The sequence below is a fragment of the Carex rostrata genome, chromosome 10, assembly GCF_964058835.1.
Source record: "Carex rostrata chromosome 10, lpCarRost1.2, whole genome shotgun sequence".
In the NCBI taxonomy this organism is placed as follows: Eukaryota; Viridiplantae; Streptophyta; class Magnoliopsida; order Poales; family Cyperaceae; genus Carex; species Carex rostrata.
The window spans coordinates 6,972,873-6,999,230 of NC_135927.1; the positions used below are offsets into that span (position 1 = coordinate 6,972,873).

General features: G+C 30.7%; 2 protein-coding genes and 3 non-coding genes across 5 annotated transcripts; 1 reads left to right on the forward strand and 4 right to left on the reverse strand.

Moving 5' to 3' along the window:
- The first annotated feature begins 1,307 nt into the window (after positions 1-1,307).
- Positions 1,308-3,743, forward strand: LOC144560374 (histone H3.3). The gene is made up of 5 exons (XM_078309554.1): positions 1,308-1,542; positions 2,229-2,300; positions 2,641-2,717; positions 3,050-3,140; positions 3,243-3,743. Exons 2-5 carry the CDS (start codon positions 2,229-2,231, stop codon positions 3,411-3,413), a joined length of 411 nt encoding a protein of 136 aa, XP_078165680.1. The 5' UTR covers positions 1,308-1,542; the 3' UTR covers positions 3,414-3,743.
- Positions 3,744-5,091: 1,348 nt separating this feature from the next.
- LOC144560608 (DNA (cytosine-5)-methyltransferase DRM1-like) lies at positions 5,092-7,231 on the reverse strand. Its single transcript, XM_078309849.1, has 3 exons — positions 7,046-7,231; positions 6,609-6,712; positions 5,092-6,348 (listed from the first exon to the last, which is right to left on the reverse strand). Exons 1-3 carry the CDS (start codon positions 7,089-7,091, stop codon positions 5,152-5,154), a joined length of 1,347 nt encoding a protein of 448 aa, XP_078165975.1. The 5' UTR covers positions 7,092-7,231; the 3' UTR covers positions 5,092-5,151.
- Positions 7,232-21,483: 14,252 nt separating this feature from the next.
- On the reverse strand, positions 21,484-21,555 carry TRNAM-CAU (transfer RNA methionine (anticodon CAU)). Its single transcript has one exon. It is a non-coding gene; the product is annotated as a tRNA-Met (tRNA).
- Positions 21,556-23,276: 1,721 nt separating this feature from the next.
- Positions 23,277-23,348, reverse strand: TRNAM-CAU (transfer RNA methionine (anticodon CAU)). Its single transcript has one exon. It is a non-coding gene; the product is annotated as a tRNA-Met (tRNA).
- Positions 23,349-24,176: 828 nt separating this feature from the next.
- On the reverse strand, positions 24,177-24,248 carry TRNAM-CAU (transfer RNA methionine (anticodon CAU)). Its single transcript has one exon. It is a non-coding gene; the product is annotated as a tRNA-Met (tRNA).
- Positions 24,249-26,358: the final 2,110 nt, after the last annotated feature.

A 26,358-nucleotide genomic window follows, 5' to 3' on the forward strand; every position in this document is an offset into this window, starting at 1 on the left:
ATACCAATTTTACCCTTTATTAAAAGCATATAAAGCCCATCAAACTCAAATTTAAATCTAAAGGGTTCATCTACTGTTTGATCTGTGTGCATCGCATTAAGATATGTGCATAGTGCTTCAATTTCGTGTTGATCTAGCATGCACGGATCTTAAAGCAATATTGATTGGTGCGCATCGCATTAAGATCTGTGCAGGTCACATCAATATACGTGCGTGTTCTCATCAAGATTCGTGCTGATCTTGCGCACGCATATTTAAAAGCAGTTTGGACGGTAGAAAAATTGTCCAGATTCAATTTTGAGTTTGATGGGCTTTATATGTTTTTAATAAAGGGTAAAATGGGTATTTTAAGATTTTAGAATGAGTTTTAATATAAAATACAACAAAATGGGTAAATTTGTGATTTTTTGAAGTTTAGAGAGGAAAATATGTAATTTCAAACTTTAGAGGGGGAAATACGTAATTTTGAAGTTTTTGAGGGGTATACGTGAAATTCCCCCAACATTAATTATCACTTTTACTATTTATGCAATTTTAACTTCTGATGTCACCATTTTCACTATTTTAAATGTACAATAAAAATAATATTTTTACAAATATAAATAGCACCATTTTCACACTAATGAAAATCACCATTATTTCTCTATTATCTTCTACTAATTTTAAATTTTGCTATTTTAATTATTCCAGTTCGCATCTAAACATATTCTGTTTTTTTTTATTCTAATTTATTAATCTCAAATTTCATTATTCTAGCTCCAATCCAAACATACCTGCATGAATAAATTTGCTTATTTTATAGACGCTAAATATATGCTTTGTTGGTGCATCCTACTATAGGAAACCAAATGGAGGATGTTTTGTGAAACTAAAATAGAAAGTAAAACTAAACGGTGGATGTTTTGTGAAAATAAAATGTGAACGAAAACTCATTTGGGCAGTAAATTTCTTCCCTGCCCTTTTTAGGTGAAAGATTTTAACAGAGCAGTTTTAGCTTCATGCAGCGTACAAAGCATATGAAGCACTGTTGTAATTCTTTAGTTTTTGCGCTGCATTAAGTAAAACTTTCTCTGTTAAAATATGTACCCCTTTTTAGGCCAATTGTAATATCCATGTGCCTGTAATCCCGGTTACTAACCATTTTCAATTTCCCCAAAATACCCCCACTTACTTCCTAGTGGTCCCATTCTAATTCCACAAAAACCATTGACCGTGCGACGACCTCAAGAGGTCAATTTCGTCAACTAAAACAAAATTAATTCAATCAAACCAAACGACACGTAAACACGCATTTACCAAGACCCGTTCTCTCGATCCGTGGACTCTCGCATTAGCCAATCAGAGCGCAGAATTCTCTAGTATCGATCCGGATCTCTTTAACAAAGCAAAATCCGACCGTTCGACGCCTACAGAGAAAAAACAGTTTTACGTAATCTCAACCGTCAGATGAAATAACCCCTCGGTATAAATACATCTCGACCTCCTAATTTCATAATTTTTCCGATCAGATTTACTCTTTAGCGCAAGAGAAAAACTTAAGAGGTACTTTTCTTTTCTTTTTTCTTTATTTTTCTTTCACTTTTTCCCTTTTGTTTAATTTAGTATTTTATTATATAATTGTTACAGTTAGTTGAATTGAATCTCTGTTTTATTATTAATTTAGTTCGTAGTTTGGGGGAAATTCTTGATTGTAGTCTAATTAGGGTTTCGGAGTTATTGTTAATTCTTTCTGATTCTCCGTTGTTCATTAATTGCTCCCCTTCTATTACTAATTATAACTATGGAATTTCGAATTGAACGGTAGCTACTTTAGAAGTATTTTTTACATATATTATTTGTATTTTGGGGAATTAGGTACTTATGTTTTTTAAATTAGAGTACCTTTTGGATTTCTGTAGTGTAGTTAGGGTTTCAGTGTGGTCTTAATTATGAGATTTGTGCTAGTGTTTTTCACAAATTGTCTAATTTATGTCAAGCTATATGCACAAAAGCAGCTTTTAATTTGAAGATTTAACCTTTAAATCCTGTGGTAGAATTATATGCTGATGTGCTTCTGACACAATTAGCAAAATTGATGGAAGGAAAATTAATAATTGATAATTTTCATATTGGGTTGCTGTAATTTTTAAATTAATAAAGTTTTTCAGTTGTTTAATTCAATGATTACTGTAATTTTTAAATTCCAGATGCATATTTACATTTCTGATTCTGTTTATTTAATATGACAGATGGCCCGTACCAAGCAAACTGCTCGTAAGTCAACTGGAGGAAAGGCTCCTCGCAAGCAACTTGCTACCAAGGTTCAAATCCAATTTGTGCTTTTAATTTGTTCTTTTCCTGTGTAATTATAGTTGGCATGTCAGTATTTTTGCAATTACAACGAACTTTTGACCCTTCAAATTGATTGCTAACTAATCAAGTAATATAGTTTTTGTTAGAAAATCAATATCATCTATGTTTCTGATGATGTATTGGTGTTGATCATCTACTAAAATAATCCTAAGAAAAATTTATTAAGATGTTATTAGTTGCCAAGGAAGAATTTTTCAATACTGTTAATTGAGGTTGTTTCCTTTCTTTTATGAATGTTGAATTTCCTTCCATGCTTAATCATTTTGTTTATTTTTCTCCTCCTTTTAGGCTGCACGTAAGTCTGCCCCCACAACTGGAGGAGTCAAGAAGCCTCACCGTTACCGTCCTGGTACTGTTGCTCTTCGGTATGTATTCACTTGTCCTCATTAACTTGTTTCCAGTAACTACTGGTATTTTGGTCGTATGATGCTGTTATCATTTATGGTTTAGCCCCACAATTTTTTGCTATTGTGCTTAGTTCACATTTAATTTTTATGGTAAAAATTGCTTGATTGCTCTAGAGACATTGATTATACCTTGTTTATATTATGATGGAATTGAACACCCTATTATGTGGATGAAATGGTTATACGTGCAATAGAAAATATTGGGTTGAAATTTTAGTCATTAAATGGTGTGGAAATCTCAAGCTGTTGTACCAATGGTAGTAATTAACTTGATACCTTTGTTGAAACAGTGAAATCCGTAAGTACCAGAAGAGCACTGAGCTTCTCATCAGGAAACTTCCCTTCCAGAGGCTTGTCAGGGAAATTGCTCAGGACTTTAAGGTACATGTTCTATACAATACCTTTTGTAATTGATTGTAAAAATTGGTTCATAAAAATTGTATATAATTGCTAATGGGTGAGTGTATTGATATAATCATGTAGACTGATCTGAGGTTCCAGAGCCATGCTGTACTGGCACTCCAGGAGGCAGCTGAGGCGTACCTAGTGGGGCTGTTTGAAGACACCAATCTGTGCGCCATTCACGCCAAGCGTGTCACCATCATGCCTAAAGACATCCAGCTCGCTCGCCGCATCCGTGGTGAGAGGGCTTAGGATGGGAGATTCATATCATTTCGTCATCCTGTTTCATGAAGCCATTGGCTTAAGTTCTTGAGATTTAATGTGTTAGTGTTATTAATTAGTGTGAAGACTCTTTAAGAGCTTCCTCCCCCCTCGTATTATTTTGTTGGTTGCTTGCTTTTGCTGTTTAGATGAGACGAGTTGACATGTCTAATTTGGTAGTGTTTTGTGCTGTTGGGGTATATGGTTTGTGATTCATTCATCTACTGATGGATATGTGATGTGTCTGAAGACGGTTTTAAGTGTCTTATGTGTACTTGTGTAGTAGTTAACCTGAATGAAGTCGATGATTGTGTTCTTGAATGTTCTTTTATCTTTATTGTTGTGATATTTGTTTTGTTAAATTCGCATGGTTATCATGTTGCTTGTTTATTTCACAAGCAAATCACATATACGGGCTTTGAATCCTCTTTTATTTAATTCTCATGATTTACATTCTTCGACTTAATTCTCTATAAACTATATCGTTGATTAGCCTTTCTTTGAATCAACAAATGAGGGTTCCACTAGGGCTAATATTAATTTGCCTTTATAAAATGTGTCATTGCTCGATACTAACACCTTTTTGTACTGGTTAACCTCATATGTACTAATTGTATAATTGATGTTATTTTAGACTGGTAATGATGATTGTTAATTTCTGATTTATTACGAGGGAAATGTATCTCTTGTCAATTTGTATTTGATTGCACTATACATTATCCTCGGTACAATACTTGTCTCAGTATCCGTCGAATTAATACGGCCTGAAATTGGATTAAGTAAGCTATAAATTTAGGATGTTGTTGACTTGACATATAGTAGCATGATCTTAGTTTTCAATCTGAATTATATAGGTCTTGAATTCCATGAAAGCAGTAATAAATTAACATGCATCTTCATTGACAAAATCAGTAGACTAAATAAATGTACTACCTGTTTATAAATTCACATTCTTCCAGCATCAGCACTCCATTAATTAAAGAGAAACAAATCACTACACCAAAACCATACATCATAATATGACTAAATAGCAATTCAGAGGAGATTCCTTTGACAATTAATATATCAAGTTAAGAAATGAGGTCACATCACAGTAATTAATTTACAATAACCAGTATATTAGAACAAATAAACACACATATAATTTTCTACACATTGCAACTTTTTTCTTTTTTCTGAAAAAAGAGGTATATGTAACGCCAGTTCAATTACTATGAAACGACCAAGTCATATCCATACATTACACAAAAAATGATAAAAGCACAGTTCTGTTTAGGTACAACTTTACCGATTCCTAACAATACCCAAAATTAACCAAAAGGCTGAGTAAACCTGACAAGTGAAAGCTAATCAAACAAGAACTGAAACCCAAAATTAAAGAGCAATAAATCAACTGGTAAGATCCCATTACAAGACAACAAAATTTAGATGTAGGGTTTCATTTTGAAATTTCCTGAATTACAGTTAGGACCCATAAATCTGGAATTAGGAACTGAGGTTAAATCACAAACCTGCTAACCTGCTCCAATTAGGAGCACAACATCTAACTGTGTATAAATCAACCTTTCAGGTTTTACAGCCTTTTCGAAAATCATCACTATTTGTTGCTTAATTGTCTCTTTTGTTTATTACCTCTAGCTTCTGCTTTCAATTCTGGTAAAGACATGGATGCATGTGTGCAACCACCAGTAAACAAAATCTATGAAAATTAAGAAGAAGATCAGTCCAGCTAGTGTCTACCTATGAGATACCTCACTCTGTCCAAAATCCTTTGATAGTGAAAAAATAAACGCTCTCCATGGAGCCCACCTCGATGATCTCTGTTACTACCTGTCAAGTTATTACATGAACTCCCTCCTACAATTAGATCAAATCCTCCATGCCTAGCAATAAAGCCCTTCAAAGCCGCATCATCGACACACTGAATATCATCAATCACCTCAAGTTCTCCCTTCTGCCCTGTTTGGTCCCACCAACCCCTCAATATGGTACGGTTGATTGGTGAAACCTCAACCGACATCACTGCAGTCATCTTTATCCCCAATCGATGGAGTGCCACCTCAGCACCACCGATCCCGGAAAAGAGAGATAAAACCCTTATACCATTTGGGAACATGTCCTTGAGTACAGACAAGTGATATGCAACTGTATCAACCTGAAATGAGTTCTCTAAGGACCTGTACCGCTCGGTGCGACTGACCCCTCCCCCTCGTGTATGGTTTCTCGGAAACCCTAACAAGAACTCAATTTCATCTGCCTCAAGCGGTGCAACCCTGTTCTGACCAACCCAGATAAGATTCCATTTGTTGCATTCGTACATTACCCAATTTTTCACGGTGTCTGGTGGCGGGTCAGGGGATGCCACCAGCTTTGCTTGAATCTGCTCTATCAACTTTGTTTTGGTGATGCATGCTTGAATACAGTTGAATTGGGTGCGGGTGTCCCATGGCGGCCAGTGTGCTCGTGCTGAAGGGAACACCTCTAGGATTGTCTTTTTTGACACCGGTTCCAATTGAAACCGATTTGCTATTGGAAGGTTGTGGAGGTAGCCCTGCTTTTTACAAGTAGCAGAGAAGAACTTGGAGTTTACAAACTCTGGTGCAACACCCAAATTTCTAGCAAACTTGTCCCATACGCCCTTGGGGGCAAGTGGCCCGATTTCAAAATAGAAGTAAGGTGGGCCCCCAGTTTCCTTAGGAAGCTCCCGGAACATCTGACGACCTGGATCTGTGGGGAGACCAAATCCAACCATTGGGTTTGTTTCTCTATCCATGTCAGCATCTCCACCATGGCAACTACTTGTGCTGGGTCGACAGGACACCCGCTTGAGACGCTCATGCATTTGGGTGCTGTTATGTCGGCTGCTGCTTGAGTACCTCTGCCGCTTGTTGTTATGTAAGAATGGGTCATACTTGTCGATGTGTTTCTGCAAATTCATCCAATGAGAAGCTTTTTAAGTATACATAGTAAATGAGAAACTATCAAAGGCAATAGAATTTCAATTACAAGCCATGGGTGGGGCTACACTTTCAATATATGGGGATCAATTACATAAAATTTTCAACCTGTGTGAGTATCAATTTTAAAGTACCCATAGCATTTTATTCTAAACTATATAGAAAATCATTCATAAACACAAAATTTTTGAAAAATGAATGGGGGTCAATTATATTCCCCAAAGATAACCTCATCTTCATTGGATGCATTATATTCCCCAAATCCACCTTCTCTCTCTGCTGTCTGCGCAGCAAGAATTGAATCAGCTAGCTCTATTTCATCCGCATCCTCCCCTACAAATACAAAACAAACGACCAATCAACGGACTGTAGGAACAAAAGGTTTAAAAAGAACAACGACAAAAAGAACCACATAAAATAATATAGAATTCAGAATCACATGTTGATAAATTCCTGTTTGCACATAGTAGTACCAGTAGAGATCAAAGTAACCTATCAGAAATGAAGCAGTATGTGCATTATTCACCTACATTGTACTGCCAACAAAATCACATGCATAAATACACTATACAACTTTAACAAGAAAATGCATGGAACATAGAGACATTTACATATAAAGACAATTACTGGTCAAGAATAAAAAATATTTTGACAGAAGAAGCATACCACATCTTTCGATCGCTGATGTGGCATCGTCTCGACTGTAACCCATCTCTATAAGCCTCTGCAGTTTCTTACTAAACTCCAATTTAAGGTCCTATTACAAATAAAGAATAAAATTTGAGAGATGAGTTAATATAATATGTCTGAGGTAGTCACAGGAAAATATCGATACACAGTTTCATCAAAATCCCGTAGCAGATTAAACTACTAGACATGCTATATTAGAAAGGTTCAAATTCAATATCAAGGGTTAGCTCTAACAGTGATCATGCTTGACAACAATAAAGTTAGATGTGTAAATTATCCTAGCTGATATTATATGTCTTTACCAGTCTACAATAACTTTACTGGTATCAACCCAGGGATTCTCATATAAGCTCCTAAGTGTTAATAAACAGATAGCACATGCCAGCACTTGACCCCTTTGGTACATCTATTGAACCACTGTTTGGTTTCATTGTGTTTCTTTAGTGATTTATCTTTGGTACCAAGTTTAGTGCATTGAACATGTGGTCTCCAGTAAATTATTGCAAGGTGCACAAGACAACATATTTATAATTTGGTACACAATTACTGTTATACTAAGGTACAGTCTCTAGCATAAGGCAATGGTCATCAAAAAGCATTTCCAACTTTTAAGATGACTATAATACAGACAGAGTTAGCTGTCATACTATATCACTCGGTACGTTTTCCTCATTTCCTGATGGAGTTCCATCAAGCACCTACATTATTTCAGGAAAAAGAAAGAAAAAAAAAAAACTGCTCACAGGAGAGCACATTTATGTGGGTATCCATAAAGAACTTTAAAAAATTTCATGAAAAACCCAAACATGATGGAAACATGCTGGTATTTCTTTCCTGACACTATTTCGTGTTCATCATGATAGGCAATACTATGAAACTGCATTCCTTTCTAACTCTTTCTTCTCTGAAAAGATAAGGACCAGTACCAGTTAGAACTTCTTTAAAGAGGAACAAGTATGGAGAAGATGTATGCACTTATCTTTACTGAGGCTCTATACAACACATCTTTTAATTTTCTAATAACAAATCTAAAACTTATATGCCAAAATAAAACCGTCAAATGTGATCCATATTATTTTCACTACATGCACATAAAAATTTATCATTTTTTCTATTTCATTTTTATGTAAACCAATAAGTTAAAAAAAAATCAACATTTATAAATTATCCATATATAGTGTATATTTACAAGTTCTTGATATCAATCAAAACAAAATTAAAATGTCATAAAATCTTATACATATGCATAGCACAAATGATATATATCATATCTAGTGGTTTTATTTTGACATATAAGTTTTAAATTCAAGTTTGATAGTTTTAGAAAAGGAGGCATAATGGAAGCAGAATAGAGATATCAAATTAAAGTGAAGGCATTTGAACTCTCATGTCAAATTAGTTACCGAGTAAGTGAGCAGAAGCTGATCCAAAATAGCTCCTGAATTTTCATTGCCTACAATTAAGAAAGTTGATTTTATCACTATTTAAAAAAAGTTCAAAGTTAAGACAACAAAAGAAAAATAATCCAATTTAATAGGATATGTACTCTGTACCATCATAATAATATTGCTATGGTATGGTACAGGTAATAACAACAGGGTCACTTGCAGGAATGGATCTACAACCAATCATAAAGGTGCAACAACTCACATAATTTTAAAATTTTAATTATATATAAAAATTTAATTGAATTTTTTTTTGATAAAACTTTTGGACACTGATAACAATTCTTCTCGCAGCTTTAACTCCGCAAAAAACGCTGCACAAACTACCAAAAAAATCATGGGAGACCACTCAATCACTAATAAGTTGTTAGTAAACTGTTACATCATGTTTGGTTGTGGCCTAAAGGGTGGAATAAGGAGTTTAAGTCTTGTTATTCCACCAAACGACTATTAATTGAGCCATACTAGGATGGCATAAGACGATCCTTAGGCCGGCATAAATTAAACCACCTCACATGGTGGTTTAATTTTATTCCACCTCGTGACCTAACTTGACTTATTATAATAATATTTATTTGTATATAATTAGTATATTATTATTAATAATTTTATTTATTATATAATTATAAAATTAATATCTTATATTGTTAATATATTAAATAATTATTACAATAATATTATATAATTAATATCTTTTTATTAATAGTTATTATTAATAAATAATTATATAATTATTATGTTATATTGTTAATATATTAATAATATATTATATAATTAATATATTATTATAAATAATTAACCAAACAAGGAATACTTTAAGGTATGATTTAACTTTAGGCCTCAACCAAACATGAATAATTTAAACCGGCCTAAGTTGGAATAACCAATTTAGGCCAATAAATCAATCCATCAGTTATCTCCGCACAAAATTTTCTTATTTTTTGAATCGTCCCCGCACAACTGGGGATCATTAAATAAACAATCCCCTCATAAATACTTGACAGCTATTCCCGCAAAATTTTTTCTTTTGTATCGTCCCCACACAACTGGGGACCATTAAATAACAATCTCCTCACCCAATAATAAATATTTCTCAGACATAATGATAAATACTTTATATTACATATATAAATATTTTATGTTAAATAGATAAATACTTCTCAGATATAATTGCAACTTTCAGTAAAATATTAATGATAAATATTTTATGTTACATGAATAAATACTTCTCAGACATAATTACAACTTTCAGTAAAACATTTATGACTTAAATAGATTAGATGGATATTTTGATGTTACATGGATAAAATACTTGACGATACAAAAATGAATACTTTGTTATTGAACTTGTCAATAAATAATGTTTAATCAAATCAATGTATTATCATGTCAGTGACAATGATAAATACTTCTCAGACATAATGATAAATACTTATCAAAAATAATGATAAATATTTTTTTTGAACTTTGTTATTGAACTTGTTAATAAGTAATGTTTAATCAAATCAAATAATTATGTCAAAGATAATGATAAATATTTCTCAGAATTAATGATAAATGCTTTCTTGAACTTGTTAATAAGTAATGTTTAATCAAATTAAATTATCATCATGTCAGAGACAATGATAAACACTTCTCAGACATTATGATAAATACTTGTCATAAACAATGATAAATACTTTTTTGAACATTAATAAACAGATAAACATTTATTAGCGGGGATTGTTATTAGATGACAACATAATTAATGCGGAGATTGTTATTAGAGAACAGTATAATTAATGTGGGGATTGTTATTAAATGACAACATAATTAATGCGATGATTGTTATTAAAGAAAAATATAATTTAATGCGGAGATAAATGAAAATTATTAACATAATACTTTTATATGATTTAGGCCCCTAAAAAATGTTAAATATGTACTTGTACTTTGTGGTTGTGGAGTTTGGGTTCAAAATCCCACCAACCACATATTGTGCATTTTACATTTCACCCCCCAATCAAGAATTTTTAAATCTGCCCCAGGTTACTTGTATAACATTGTATAAGTACTAACATAATGTAAATCAGAGCATTACAATAACTCACCATTTTCTTTTATTGCCTTTGCCACCATCTTCTCTGGAAAGCCCATTTCTAGAAAGTGAAGCATTAAACTCGAACTAGAGGCTCCATCTTGAACAGACTACATTAGTAATTGAAATCACATAACATATTAGAAAATATAATAATATTGTAAAATTATTTGGATTAGCGAATACCTCATTTGAGAGCCCTTGGATATGAGGCAACATTGGTTTCTTCTCTTCGTCACTCAGCCATGACAAGTCAACCGGTTCGTCATCATCGCTTACCCAATCCTACATTGCACAAAAGGATAAAAAATTTAGTGATTTCTATATCAATTCTTTTACAATTTCAGTGAAATAGCAGTTGAGTTCCACCAATATGTTTTGCCTAGTTAGAAACAAATATATTACTATCATTAAAATGTAACAATGAAATTCAAATTCAATCCACATATCGCCATATGTAAATTGAAGTTGATTTTTGAGTAAAGATTGGAGGTCAAGTTACCAAACTATTTAATATCTATAAAGATTGTCTCTTTTGAGTTTCGAACCTATGACCTTCTACATGGAGAGCATTGCCTTTGCCACTAGACCAAAGACTGATTCTTGTAAACAGCGGCAGATCCAGAATTTTCGTGTGGGGGGGAGGAGTGTGTTGGTGGGCAAAAAAATATTGAATTGCGTTTAAATACTTTATCAGATTTAAATCCACTAACTAATTGGATACTCGATAAAAAAAACAATGCTTTGACTTATATTTTCCAATACTCTGACTTATAATTTTTGTTGCTTTAACTTGTAATTCTAATTATTAATCATAATTCAAAAAAAATATTTTAATTTTAACACTAAATTTAATCCGAATTATAAATCAAATATCCAGAGGGGGTCAAAAAAATTTTCAGAGAGAAACAAAGTCGATTGGTACCGAAAGATCACCACAAAAACTCGAAATCCAGAGGAAGCGGCTGCCACAAGCTCAAAAAATGAGCTTTGAAGATTGCAAAGAACAACTACAATTTAGTGCATACCATATAGAAATCGAATGCAAAGTCACACCGCAGCTAATAAACCAAAATTATGAAAATTATTTCGAAATTGCTATCCTCAAATAAGGAAACCATTGATGCAGTAAAATAACAGGGGAAGAAAGCGAAAGCATAGAACATTACCATTTATAAGATAGGCGTCGATCGCTTAGATCGAATCTGAGTCGGTAACTAGAAGGGTTTTTAGGGTTTAGGTGCTAAGGTGAGCGAGAGATGAGAAAGATGAAGAGACAAAGTGAGAACTCGCGCGGCCTCGTCGATCGGTTCAACTTCCTTCTCAGGAAGCGAATCCTAATATGTCTCCAGTTAGAACAAACAGGAAACTACATTTCTCATAATAGCACAGTTTCTCTGGTCAAACAAAACTGGAGAAGAAGTTGCCTTTAAATTGTCATGCGTAGGTAATGATGATATGGAAAATACATAGACATGGTTCATTCCGTATCAACTGTTCCAAGTAACTAATAATTGCATCAATAAGTTTAATTTACTCTTTACCATTGTCTCAACGGTTTGGACAAGGTGTATTAAGGAAAATGATGATATATGTTAGCGGTTGATTCTCTATGGCTTCAAATACTGTAGTAGAATTGTCATTTCCTATGGCTTCTAAGTTACGCCCCTCCCGGTCAATTTTTGAGTAGTCTGAAATTGAATGGAAAATGCATAAAAAAAAACAAAAATAAATCTGATTGAAATTTACATGACAACTTTAGTAGAAATGATAATTTCAAAATTTATTTTAATTTATAACATATAATTCGAATTTAAAGCTAATTGAAATAGAATTGAGTTCTCTCACAAAACTTGAGAGTGTTTTGATTTATGATGCTAGGAGAAGTACATTTTTAAAATATCGATTTATATGGTAGTGGATGTCAGAACAATGATAGCTTGTAAGCATTAACATTGTTCCCAATGCAATGTTTTGGATATATTAGAAGGTGAACAAAGATAGCTTGCAAGCACTAACATTTTTTATGTAAACACATCATTTGTAAAATAACTGATAAATTTATTATTTGAAATCAATTTGATAGATTTTAAAGTTGTATTTAAAAAGTCAGACAACTTAACTCAAAAGAATTCTGAACATAAGTCAAATTTAACTTATATTAAATACTTATAAATTAATGCCAAGCTACACCAAAGCATGTGGAATTATATATTTATTTTATTCGGATGTACTTAAATGTTAAACTAGAAAAATTAGCAGCAAAGGGATCAAAATAAAAAATATATATATACATACTTTTTTAATTCATTTAGTAGCGTTACAATTAAGTTAATGATTTTATGTTCAAATTTATTTGAATGATTTAAGATTTTCCTAACTTAATTCAATGAAAAACTTTTATTGCTGTTCTTAAATTTTGACCATTATTGAACATGACAATAATTTGTACTACTTAATATATAATTAATAAAAAAAATATTTGATAGCTGTGGCAACCACATTGAAGTTCATCACTAATAAAAAAGTAAAGTCTGAGATATTTTCTCCATCATTTAGATTGTATATAAAATTTGGTTAATTTAAAAATTAATTAGTCATCAATAATAAGATTTTGAAACTTTAATTGTCCAAGTTACCAGTTCTGAATTTCTTTATTAGTTACCTGTTGACAGTGATAATTTCTAAATACATAAAATTTGATTCATGGCTAATTAATTAATGGCACATTACAGTAATGGAAGACTAAACTAATGCAATAACAAAATTTTGAATTTTATCAAATTCTAGCATTAATTGATTATTAAAGTTATCAAATCTATCAAATATATGCACCATCCTTGCACATAATATTTAAATTTTGCTAATTGTTGATTTGTTAAACTTTATTAACTAGCATATATATATGATCCAAATACTTAGGCAAAATAGGCCCATGTAGTTTTTTTTCAATTATGGGCTTTGGCCCAATTTAAAGTACACAAGAGTGGCATCACCATTCACCAGAGTCCTTGTCCCTACAGTTACATGAGGTGTAATTTAGAAAAACCACAAGGAGTTTGCTTTGAGATTCGTATCTAGGATGATACGAACGCGGCATCACCATCCGTTTCGGGTCTAAATCCCTTGAAGTAACTCAAATTTTGAGTTTAGATCGGGACCGTCCGATCTGTCTATTTTGATAAAAACATTAAGGAGATCCGAATTATGATCTTCCTCTTCTCATTCTAATTAAGTCTCGACCTGTCACACTCCAAACCAGGAATTCTGGATTAAGGTGTGATCAACATCGCCTCGTGCTTAATTAATCATTAAGCACGCAAGGCTAATCATCAATAATAAATCAAACAGCAGCGGAAGCAAAATAATATAGATATCAAGCATCAATCACATAGCAAATAAATAAACATACACATACATAATATATAATTCGATCCATCTCGGATCCAAATAACACTATATGTAGAAGGGGATACATGATCTATCGAGCCCGTATATATAACACAGGAAATACGAGACTCGTAAACCTAATCAAAAGCCTAACCCTAACTAGGTCAAGTGGTGTGGCCCTCGGGGACAGCTCCTGACATCTCCTGCTACGGACCGCCAGAACCTGTACCTAAAACCCACGAAACAACTTGTGGGTGAGTGATGAATCGCCCAGTATGTGACCCAGAATTATCCCCTCAGGGACCCTCTATGGTCAAAGCACTTTTATTTATAAAATGAATACAATTAAAAATATGCACATGTGTGAACCTATATTAATATCTAATAGAATTTATAATACTTTTGAATGATGCCATAATGCGATTATTCTATTATGCCAACATGCGGAATAAACCCAAAATAAAATCAAGGTGTAATATCAGATATAAATCAAGTCGGAATCCAGTACTCCTTGCACTGTGTGCCCAAATACAATAATAATAATAATAATATGGATAAAGTAAATCACCCCGTGCCGTGCCAATATGATCAAAGATCCAAACAATATAATCCAAGGACTGTAATCAGAGTGCAATGATACACGTTGCCTAGTGACATCGTGCATCGCCCACAAGATAATAGCACACTAGCCGATGGTTATATCAAAATTCGGTGTGTCATCTCGCCTAACAATTCATCACCCAAGCATATCCAATAGGAGAAATCATACAATGCAAGTCGTAAAAAGTTAATCTCTTCCCTCATGAGCAGGAGAGAACTCTACCGTCCGGCCAGACCAATAGGAATCAGGAGCTCGACTCGAGGTCGACCCCGTGCATCAAGGCTCGCCGACCTTATGCACTTGCACTTCATTCCTCAAGACCCGCATTGGGCCTTGGGAACTTCCATTCTAGGCAAAGTAGCTCCTAATGTAGGGAAGGAATAAATTCCCGAATCGTATCGTGCCACAGAACTCAAGATCGAAACTGCTCACGTCAAATAGTAAAATGATCGAAAAAGATATATAATCAAAGTTTATAGATATAATATAAATCCTAAAGCCATCCAAGGATCAAGTGACCCTCGGCTCAGTGGCTGTCGGGCCGTCCCATGCCAAGTGACACCAAGACGGAACGAAGTCACTCGGCTCTGCTCAGCTCTCACCAATGCATGCGTATGCACGTAAAATAATAATATATATAATGTCTTCTGCGAGAAGAAGATAATAACCTAATAATCTAGTAATATACATATAATATTATTTAATTACTCTACTCCTAAAATACAGTAAATTCGAATTTTTCAGGATTATGCAATTCTACCTACAGTGCAGAAAGGATAAACATGCTCTAAAGTTTTAATGCAACTACTTAAAAATAAAGTGCGGATGTCAGGTCAGATGGATCGACTGGTAAGAGTACGCCCACGAAAGAAAATAATTCAGATATCCCACACCTGTAAGGCTGGAGTCTTTGTCGCTAATAATCAGTGTGCTCCGCGTATGCTCCGAACTACAGGTCAGTCGGATCGGTCCACAGATTGGACTCGTATGGAGTCGACTGATCTAAAGTTACGAAATTACACTAATTAGAGTCTACTCTAAGATACTCTAACCCTCACCCCAATTATTGTGTAAGTTAAATTCTCGATTATTTCGGTTATATAAAAGTCTTCAATTCAGTCAGTCTGACTGAACCAATTTGTCAGATATTAATCATTACTTTCATTTAAATTAATCTAGTTTTAATCTACATTAACTTATAGTTTTTAATAATTTAATTTGAAGATATATTGCTTGTAAAATTTCAAATGTCGAAATATTCGCAAAATAATTATCTGTGAGTTACGGTATTTTTAAACATGTCCTAACTACTTATTTAGTTTAATTTATTTTAAATTAGCTCTCATTTCCGTAACTGATCGAATGTGATTTTTTTAAAAAGTAAATTTAGTATTAAATTCGACTAATGCCACTAATATTTGAATCCAAGTCAAATAAATATTTTTCATTGCTAATTAATTGTCCTTTATTAATTAGCCATGAGATTTAGTACAAGTTCGAAAATGTTTAAAAGAAATGTTTAAAATTAAAAACTTATTATGAAACTTCTATTTTATTTTAAATGTGTTGGGGTGTATTAGTTTATTGTCTTATAAATAATTAAATAAAATAAGTCATAATAAAATCCGACTATTCCGATTTGGGTTAAAAATTATTTGTTATAACAATTAAGTCTATTATATTAGTTATACAATAACTATATGTTACTTAATTAATTACCATAATTATCTCTATAACAAGTTGTATTTTAATACACATAAAAAAAAATAATACGTTTGTTAATTTATTATTCTAACTAATTAGTAACTTGTTAACTTCTAATTTTTTTTTTGAATAATAAAAAAAATTCGTACATGTTATTTTATTTACTTGAGCACCGAAATACGGTATTTACTGGTTAATCTAATTATACTGCTAGTTCGTCATTTTATAAATATGTATAAAACAAATACTTGTGTTTGTTAATTAATTTTTCTTATTAATTAACAACGTATAAAATCATGTTTTCGAAATTAAAACTTGGTAACGCAAATTTTTAATTTAACTACGGCAAGGGCAATTAGCATATCACCCACCCCTAAATTTCAGAAATTACACCAAGGCCCCTGCAAATCATATACTGGTAAAACCAACGCCATACACTACCAGTAACTCAAGGCTCGAAGGCCAGCAAAACAGAACAGAACAGAACAAGGCAACAGGTCAAAGGGCGAAACACCCAGCCAAACAAAACAGAGCAAGGAAACAGGTCAAGGCAAACAGAACCATAACAGAGCAAGGCAAGCACAGACAAGGCAACACAGCCACGTGCATTGGCTTGCCGGGGAAATCAACAACCCGAGCAAGCCACAATTCTAACGATTATAACTTGACAAGGCACAAATCAATCAAATAAAATGAGGCATTTCAAAAGATTACCCGAATAAGCAAAGGAAGAGATGGAGATGAAAAACAGTCGGTTCCAAGTACGGCTCGCGTCTCGGCCGTCTAAATCGATTTTTCGCACAATTGAAATGCCCGTTTCTTAGATATGCCTCAAGAACAACCAACAGCACAGATTCACAATCACAACAGAAAATCGAATTCAAAAGAGGGTTTTTCTCAACACACGAGAGAGAGGCAGAAAGAGAAAGAGAGAGAGAGAGAGCAACCAAGAAAAACGAAGGAGAAGAAGAGAGGGTACTAATACTCAAGAGGAAGTCCAAACCGTACACAGTTCTGCCATGAGAAAAGACCCGCGTCAAATCGAATTCAAGAGGGGGTGGCCGCCTCCATTTTCTTCTCCAAGAAGCAACGAAGAGAGAGATAGATCAAGTAGGGCCGCGGGTCAGTGACAGAAGAGAGAAAGAGAGGCGTGTGTGGGGCGCGCCAAGCAGAGACAGAAGAGAGAAGAGGAGGCTTTGCCTCTGTCTTGCGCGAACAGGAGAAATGGCGGACCCGAACTCAATTTCCAATTGAGTTAAATGTCAAATCCCTCTCCAATGTTTAACATATTATAATAGCTTTGAGATTTGTGTTCGAAGGGTTTGATTGGTTGAGATTTTTCAAAAGAAACAAATATGTATAGATGGATGTATATGGTGAGAATTCCATCCGACGGGAATCAAGGACATGGCATAGTATAAAAATTTATTTAGTGTAGTTATATGTGTCAAATCTACTAACCCAATTCTCTTTTAGATGTTAAGTTTCTTTTGATTTGAGTCAAATTAATTGGCATCTTTTTCCCTCATAATTTGCATTTAAGTTTCAAGATTTTAATTTCCATATTATTAGAATTATTGTTCAATTATTTTTGACTCATAATATGGTCCGATTGATTAATTTGATATTTCAGTTACCAATTATAAATTTTTATTTGGCTCGATTTAATCGAACAGATATTTCTAAATTTTCTGATTTCAATTAACAATTAAACGAACTAGACATTCTAATTTATTCACGAGCTTAATTCAAGTTCTGATTACAATTATTGTTTTATAATTTCATTAATTCATTTATATTTTGAAATTTTAGATTCGTTTTAATGAGTCAGATGATTTCTGAACGATGGTTAATTTAATTAAATTTTTTTTTTAGTGTAAAGATCATTTTAGCAATTAATCACGTTTTAAAATTTTGAAATATAACACGACCTATGACGAGACGACACCGATCACCACCATCACCGGCAGCCACGGTTGAATTTGGACCATAAAAAGATCAATAGAATCTAGTTTTGTGCAAATTTTGGTTGAATTTGGTATTCAAGCGTATAACATTGTTCTCACTTCTCATTAGATTCACTTTTGTTACTCGTAATTTATTTTCATAGGTTTGCAAGAAAGATAATAGCAAATTTATAAAAGAAATAACAATGCTGTTTCCGATTTTTTTTAAAATACCCAAAAAAATAATTATTTTATTAAAAATAACCAGGTTTTGGGTGGAATTTTAGAAATACCCAGGTCGCAGATTTTTTCTGCGCTTCAGAATTTTTATTCCGGGCCGCGGAAAAAATTTGCGCCCCGAATTTTTTTTTTAGAATTTTTTATTTCGAGCGCAGATTTTTTCTGCGGCCCGGATTTTTTTTTTTTTTTTTTTTTTTTAAGAGTTTGGAGAAAAAAAATTCATTATGTATATGTATATGTAGATGTATATGTATATGTAGATGTATATGTATATGTATATGTATATGTATATGTATATGTATATGTATATGTATATGTATATGTATATGTATATGTATATGTATATGTATATGTATATGTATATGTATATGTATATGTATATGTATATGTATATGTATATGTATATGTATATGTATATGTATATGTATATGTATATGTATATGTATATGTATATGTATATGTATATGTATATGTATATGTATATGTATATGTATATGTATATGTATATGTATATGTATATGTATATGTATATGTATATGTATATGTATATGTATATGTATATGTATATGTATATGTATATGTATATGTATATGTATATGTATATGTATATGTATATGTATATGTATATGTATATGTATATGTATATGTATATGTATATGTATATGTATATGTATATGTATATGTATATGTATATGTATATGTATATGTATATGTATATGTATATGTATATGTATATGTATATGTATATGTATATGTATATGTATATGTATATGTATATGTATATGTATATGTATATGTATATGTATATGTATATGTATATGTATATGTATATGTATATGTATATGTATATGTATATGTATATGTATATGTATATGTATATGTATATGTATATGTATATGTATATGTATATGTATATGTATATGTATATGTATATGTATATGTATATGTATATGTATATGTATATGTATATGTATATGTATATGTATATGTATATGTATATGTATATGTATATGTATATGTATATGTATATGTATATGTATATGTATATGTATATGTATATGTATATGTATATGTATATGTATATGTATATGTATATGTATATGTATATGTATATGTATATGTATATGTATATGTATATGTATATGTATATGTATATGTATATGTATATGTATATGTATATGTATATGTATATGTATATGTATATGTATATGTATATGTATATGTATATGTATATGTATATGTATATGTATATGTATATGTATATGTATATGTATATGTATATGTATATGTATATGTATATGTATATGTACATATAAATATACATATATATACATATATATATATGTACATATATATGTATATAATATTTATGTATATGTATATGTATATGTATATAATATTTATGTTTATGTATATGTATATGTATATAATATTTATGTTTATGTATATGTATACACATATATACACATATATACATATACATATACATATACATATATTATACACATATTATATTATATATACATACACATATATTATTAAAAAAAATCAGACCATGGATATTTTCTTTCTCCAAACTCTAAAAAAAAAAAAAAATACATATACATATACATCTACATATACATAGACATAAACATAAATATTATATACATATACATAAATATTATATACACATACATATACATATACATAATTATTATATACATATATATGTATATATATATATATATATATATGTATATTTATATATACATATATTTGTATATTTATATATACATATATTTGTATATTTAGATATACATATATTTGTATATTTAGATATACATATATTTGTATATTTAGATATACATATATTTGTATATACATATACATATATTATAAAAAAAATGAGTTATACATATATTATATACACATATATACATATACATATATATACATATATATAGAGATGGGCTATGGTGCATTGCAATGCATAGGCCATGGTGTGCATTGGACCATAAATCACCGATTCAAAGTCCAAATAACCGATCCAAACCGTTCATCTTGTTCTCCATATTAATATGTGCTTGGAGACCAAATTTTATATTTTTTGAAATTTTTTTTACTATTTATTAAGCCACTTTGAAAATCGCTGATCCAACGGTGACTGTTTGGAACAGTAAAATCAGAAGCCACCGTTGGATCAGCGATTTTCAAAGTGGCTTAATAAATAGTAAAAAAATTCTAAAAAATATAAAATTTGGTCTCCAAGCACATATTAATATGGAGAACAAGATGAACGGTTTGGATCGGTCATTTGGACTTTGAATCGGTGATTTATGGTCCAATGCACACCATGGCCTATGCATTGCAATGCACCATAGCCCATCTCCATATATATATACATATACATATAGATACATATACATATAGATACATATACATATACATACACATACATATACATACACATACACATACACATACATACACATACATATACATATACATACACATACATACACATACATACATATACATGATGGATTTTTTTTTCTCCAAACTCTAAAAAAAAAAAAAAAAAAAATCCGGGCCGCAGAAAAAATCTGCACTCGGAATAAAAAATTCTTAAAAAAAAAATTTCGGGGCGCAAATTTTTTCTGTGGCCCGGAATAAAAATTCCGAAGCGCAGAAAAAATCTGCGGCCTGGGTATTTTTAAAATTTCATCCAAAACCTGGTTATTTTTAATAAAATAATTATTTTTTTGGGTATTTTTAAAAAAATCGGATGCTGTTTGATTGTTTGCTTTGCTTCTGTGTCATGATTTTGCAATATTTAGTCTATACAAGATTTATTTTTGTTGGTTGTGGTTTGTGACAAATTGTGAAAAAAGAAAAGTGTGCAGAAAATTTCGAAAAAAGAAAAGAATTATTATTGCTAATATAGAAAAGAGTTCAAAAGATTGTGAAAAAAAAGAAAAGTATGAGAAAAATTACAAAAATAGAAAAAGAGTGGGAAAGCTTTTCTCTACTATCAGAGCCAGGTTTCGATCCTGGGACCTGTGGGTTATGGGCCCACCACGCTTCCGCTGCGCCACTCTGATTTTGATTTAAATTTGCTCTAATATTTATATATACTAATATTAGTTTAAAGAAGAATTATATGTATAATTATAGAAAAAAGATTACTCTAATTCTCTATTGAAAATTTGTAATATAAATTTATTGGGATATAATAACAACCATAAGTGAAATTTAATTTTTAATTCAAATACAAATATCTTATGTTAATTAATAACATATGATTCGAATTTGAAGTTAATTGAAATAAAATTGAGTTCTTTTACAACACTTGAGGGTGGATTTGATTTATGGTGTGACAGAAGAAGCATAATTTCAAAATATTAATATAATATAATATAATATAATATATGGTAGTGGAAGCCAGAACAAAGAACAAAGACAGCTTGCAAGCATTAACATTGTTTCCAAAGCATTAGTTTGGATGTATTATAAGGAGAACAAAGACAATTGTAAAAGTATTCGTTAAATTTATTATTTGAAATCAATCTAATAAATTTTAGAATTAAATTTAAAAAATCAGAGTGAGCCCAACAAAGTAACTCTATGCCATTATATACTTAATCACTCAAATACTTATAAATTAATGCCAAACTCCACCAAAACATGTGGAATTATATATTTATTTTATTCGGATGGACTTAACAAACTGTTAAACTAGAAAAAAAAAAATTCACATTTTTTTAATTCATTTAGTAGCGTTACAATTAAGTTAATGATTTTATGTTCAAATTTATTTGAATGATTTAATATTTTCCTAACTTCAATGAATAACTTTTATCGCTGTTCTTAAATTTTGACTATTAGTGAACATGACAATAATTTGTACTACTTAAAATAGGATAATATATAATTAATAACAAATTTATTTGATAGCTGTGGTAACCACATCGAAGCTCATCACTAATAATTAATAAAAAAAGAGTAAAGTCTGAGATATTTTCTCAATCATTTAGATTGTATATAAAAATTCGTTAATTTAAAAATTAATTAGTCATCAATAAAAAGATTTTAATAATTTATTGGTCCAAGTTGCCAGTTCTAAACTTTTGATTAATTGATTATTACAGTTCTGAAATTTATCAAATTCCTGCATTAATAGATTATTTAAATCTATCAAATATATGCATAATCCTTACACATAATATATAAATTATGCAAATTGTTGATTTGTTAAACTCTTTATTTGACACCAACTTTATTAACTAGCATATATGATCCAAATACTTAGAAAAAATAGGCCCATGTATTTTTTTTTTTTTTTTTAAAAAAAATTATGGGTTTTGGGCCTTTTGGCCCAATTTGAAGTACATAATAGTGGCTACTTTTGTGCAGACCTTTCTTTGAATTTGGTATTCAAGTGTATAGCATTGATCTCACTTCTCATTAGATTCACCTTTCTCACTTTTTAATTTATTTTCATAGGTTTGCAACAAATTTTTTTTTTTTTTTTTGGTTCATGTAACAAAATATAATAGCGAATTTATAAAAGAAATAATGATGCTGTTTGATTGTTTGCTTTGCTTCTGTGTCATGATTTTGCAATATTTAGTCTAGATTAGATTTATTTTTGTTGGTTGTGGTTTGTGAGAAATTGTGAAAAAAGAAAAGTGTGTAAAAAATTTCAAAAGAAAAGAAAAGATGGATTATTGCTAATATAGAAAAGAGTTTGAAAGATTGCGAAAAAAAAAATGAATGAGAAAGATTGTGAAAATAGAAAAAGATTGGGAAAACTTTTCTCTACTATCAGAGCCAGGTTTCGATCCTGGGACCTGTGGGTTATGGGCCCACCACGCTTCCGCTGCGCCACTCTGATTTTGAATTAAATTATCTCTAAGATTTATATATACTAATATTAGTTTAAAGAAGAATTATATGTACAATTATAGGAAAAAGATATCTCTAATTCTTTATTGTAAATTCATTTGTAATATAAATTTGTTGGGATATAATAACAACCATAAGTGAAATTTATTTTTTAATTCAAATACAAATATCTTATGTTAATTAAGTAAGCACTTTTTATTATTTCGTTAAACTTTTCTACAACTTCTCTGCAAATTATTACAAAGGTATATATAAAGTTAATTTAAAATTTTGAAACTAGTTACCTTAGGTGATATGCATTCATCAGGAAACAAAATTTACAGAATATTTGATACTGTACATAGCAAAAAAAAATTAAAAATAAAAATAATAATAACATATATGTAAGCAACTTGTATGATAATTAAACCAAACATTACTCTAATATGATGGTCGGTCAGGCTGATATAATAAATAATAATAAAATAAAATAAAAAACAGAGATTGAATATGACAAGGATTGCGTTGTGAATCAACAAGGGTTGCTTTGCAAATATCATTTTTTTTTTGTTTTTTCTGAAGTGAGTTCATCAGTCAAACTGATTTCATTTGACAATGTTAAGAATAAAAGTAACCAATTTTTAGTCTATCTTAGATTTATTTTTCTTGGTTGTGATTTGCAATAAATTGTGAAAAAAGAAATGTGTGCGGAAATTTTTGAAAAAGGAAAAGAAGAATGATTGCTTATATAGAAAAAGAGTTCAAAAGATTGTGAAAAAAAAGAAAAGTATGAGAAAAATTACAAAAATAGAAAAACAGTGGGAAAGCTTTTCTCTACTATCAGAGCCAGGTTTCGATCCTGGGACCTGTGGGTTATGGGCCCACCACGCTTCCGCTGCGCCACTCTGATTTTTAATTAAATTCGCTCGAATATTTATATATACTAATATTAGTTTAAAGAAGAATTATATGTATAATTATAGAAAAAGATATCTCTAATTCTCTATCGTAATATAAATTTGTTGGGATATAATTACAAACTTAGGTGAAATTTAATTTTTAATAAAAATAAAAATATCTTATGTTAATTAAGCAAGCATTTTTTATTATTTCAATAAACATTTCAACTAGTTACCTTAGGTGATATGCATTGAGCAGGAAATAAAATTTACAGAAATATTTGATGCGGTACATAAAAAAATAATAATAACATATGTAAGCAACTTGTATGATAATTAAACCAAACATTACGCTGATATGATGGTCGGTCAGGCTGATATGATAAATAATAATAAAATAAAAAGAAGATATTGAATATGACAAGGATTGCGTTGTGAATCAATAAGGGTTGCTTTGCAAATATCAATTTTTTTTTTTTTTTCCCTTTCTGAAGTGATTTCATCAGTCAAACTGATTTCATTTGACAATGTTAAGAATAAAAACAACCAACTTTTTAATTCACAACATTAACAAAATTAAACCTATAATAGAGGATTTTTTTATATACCATAATTATAAAATAATTTTTTTTTTATCAAACCAACATGATTACTTTTTTTTTTTACAAAAACTATGAGAACCGAAATGTCATTTCGGTCCCAAATTTTTTTTTGGGACTGAAATGATATTTCGGTCCCCGGTGACTTCACATTTTTTCAGACCCGCAGTCACATAAAATCCTAAACTAAGGGTTCCTAGCTGAAACAGAGGCCAATAAAAGAAAAAAAAAATACATAGGATCAAAATGCCAATTCGGTCCTAGCTGAAAAAACAGTGGATTGAAATGACATCTCGGTCCAAGGTATTACACCAACGGCTACACCATTTTTTCATAAAAAAGTAAAATCACTAGGGACCGAAATGCCATTGCGGAAAAAAATAGGACCGAAATGATATTTTGGTTCTTATGATTTTTGTAAAAAAAAATAATCATGTTGGTTTGGCAAAAATCTCTTTTTTAATTATGGTTTATAAAAAAAATTCATTGTTTGTGACCAAATGAAAACAAAAAGGAAGCAAAATTAAATTTTAAACGTACACATTCAGTTTGAATGGCTAAATATAGGTATTTAAAAATCATCTATAGTTTTGTCAAACTTTTAGAAATCCAAATATCACTGTTATTATTTTTGGAGACGTGGGTTTGGGAAAAATATTATTTTCGAATAATAAATAATTATCCTCCCTCTTTGTTTTATTTAATTATTTATCTCTTATTTTACTTTGTTGCCTATCAAATTTCTGCATACAAACGAAAAAAGATAATTCTTTTTTTTTTTCTCAAATATATTTTTATTTATCTTGGTCAACCATGTGTTTCTAGAATATATTTATGTCATCTTTTACCAAATACATCTACCAACTATTGATACCCACAAAAAAAAAAGAAAAAAGTCCCTCTCTCCATTTAGGTATGTGAATAGAGAACTACAAAAATATTTTCAAATTAATTAAGATCGTTGACAAAAGAAAGATAGTAGCATTAGCAAGATAACATTTTCAAACCAATTATTAGACTGATAACCACTTTTCTTATTAAAAGTGTAGGTTCGATGGACATCATACGTACTTTTGAATTCGCTGGATATAAGAGTCATTCGATGCATTTTAAAATTCATGCACGCTTTGTTCTAAATTCGTCACACAGATTTTAAAGCACATCAGACAACTCTTGTACCCTTCAGATTCAAAATCATTCTCGATATCTATCGGACGTCCCACACTGCGCTCAATTTTCTTAGTTTTTTTCTTAAATATAATCATTATTTTTTTTAGTATTTTAAAATGCACACTTATATATTGTAATGATAAAATTTTATCTATTTCACTTAAGACATAATTAATAAATAACTTTCAAATAAAATATACATATTTGCATTATACATCTAAAAACTTGTTTAATTAATTAAAGTGTAACGGTCCGGAGCTGAATTAATTAATTTCTTAATTATAATAAATCAAATTGCAAAGTCAAGATGTAACGGTACCAATTTGGATCGAGTCACACATCAGCACATGAT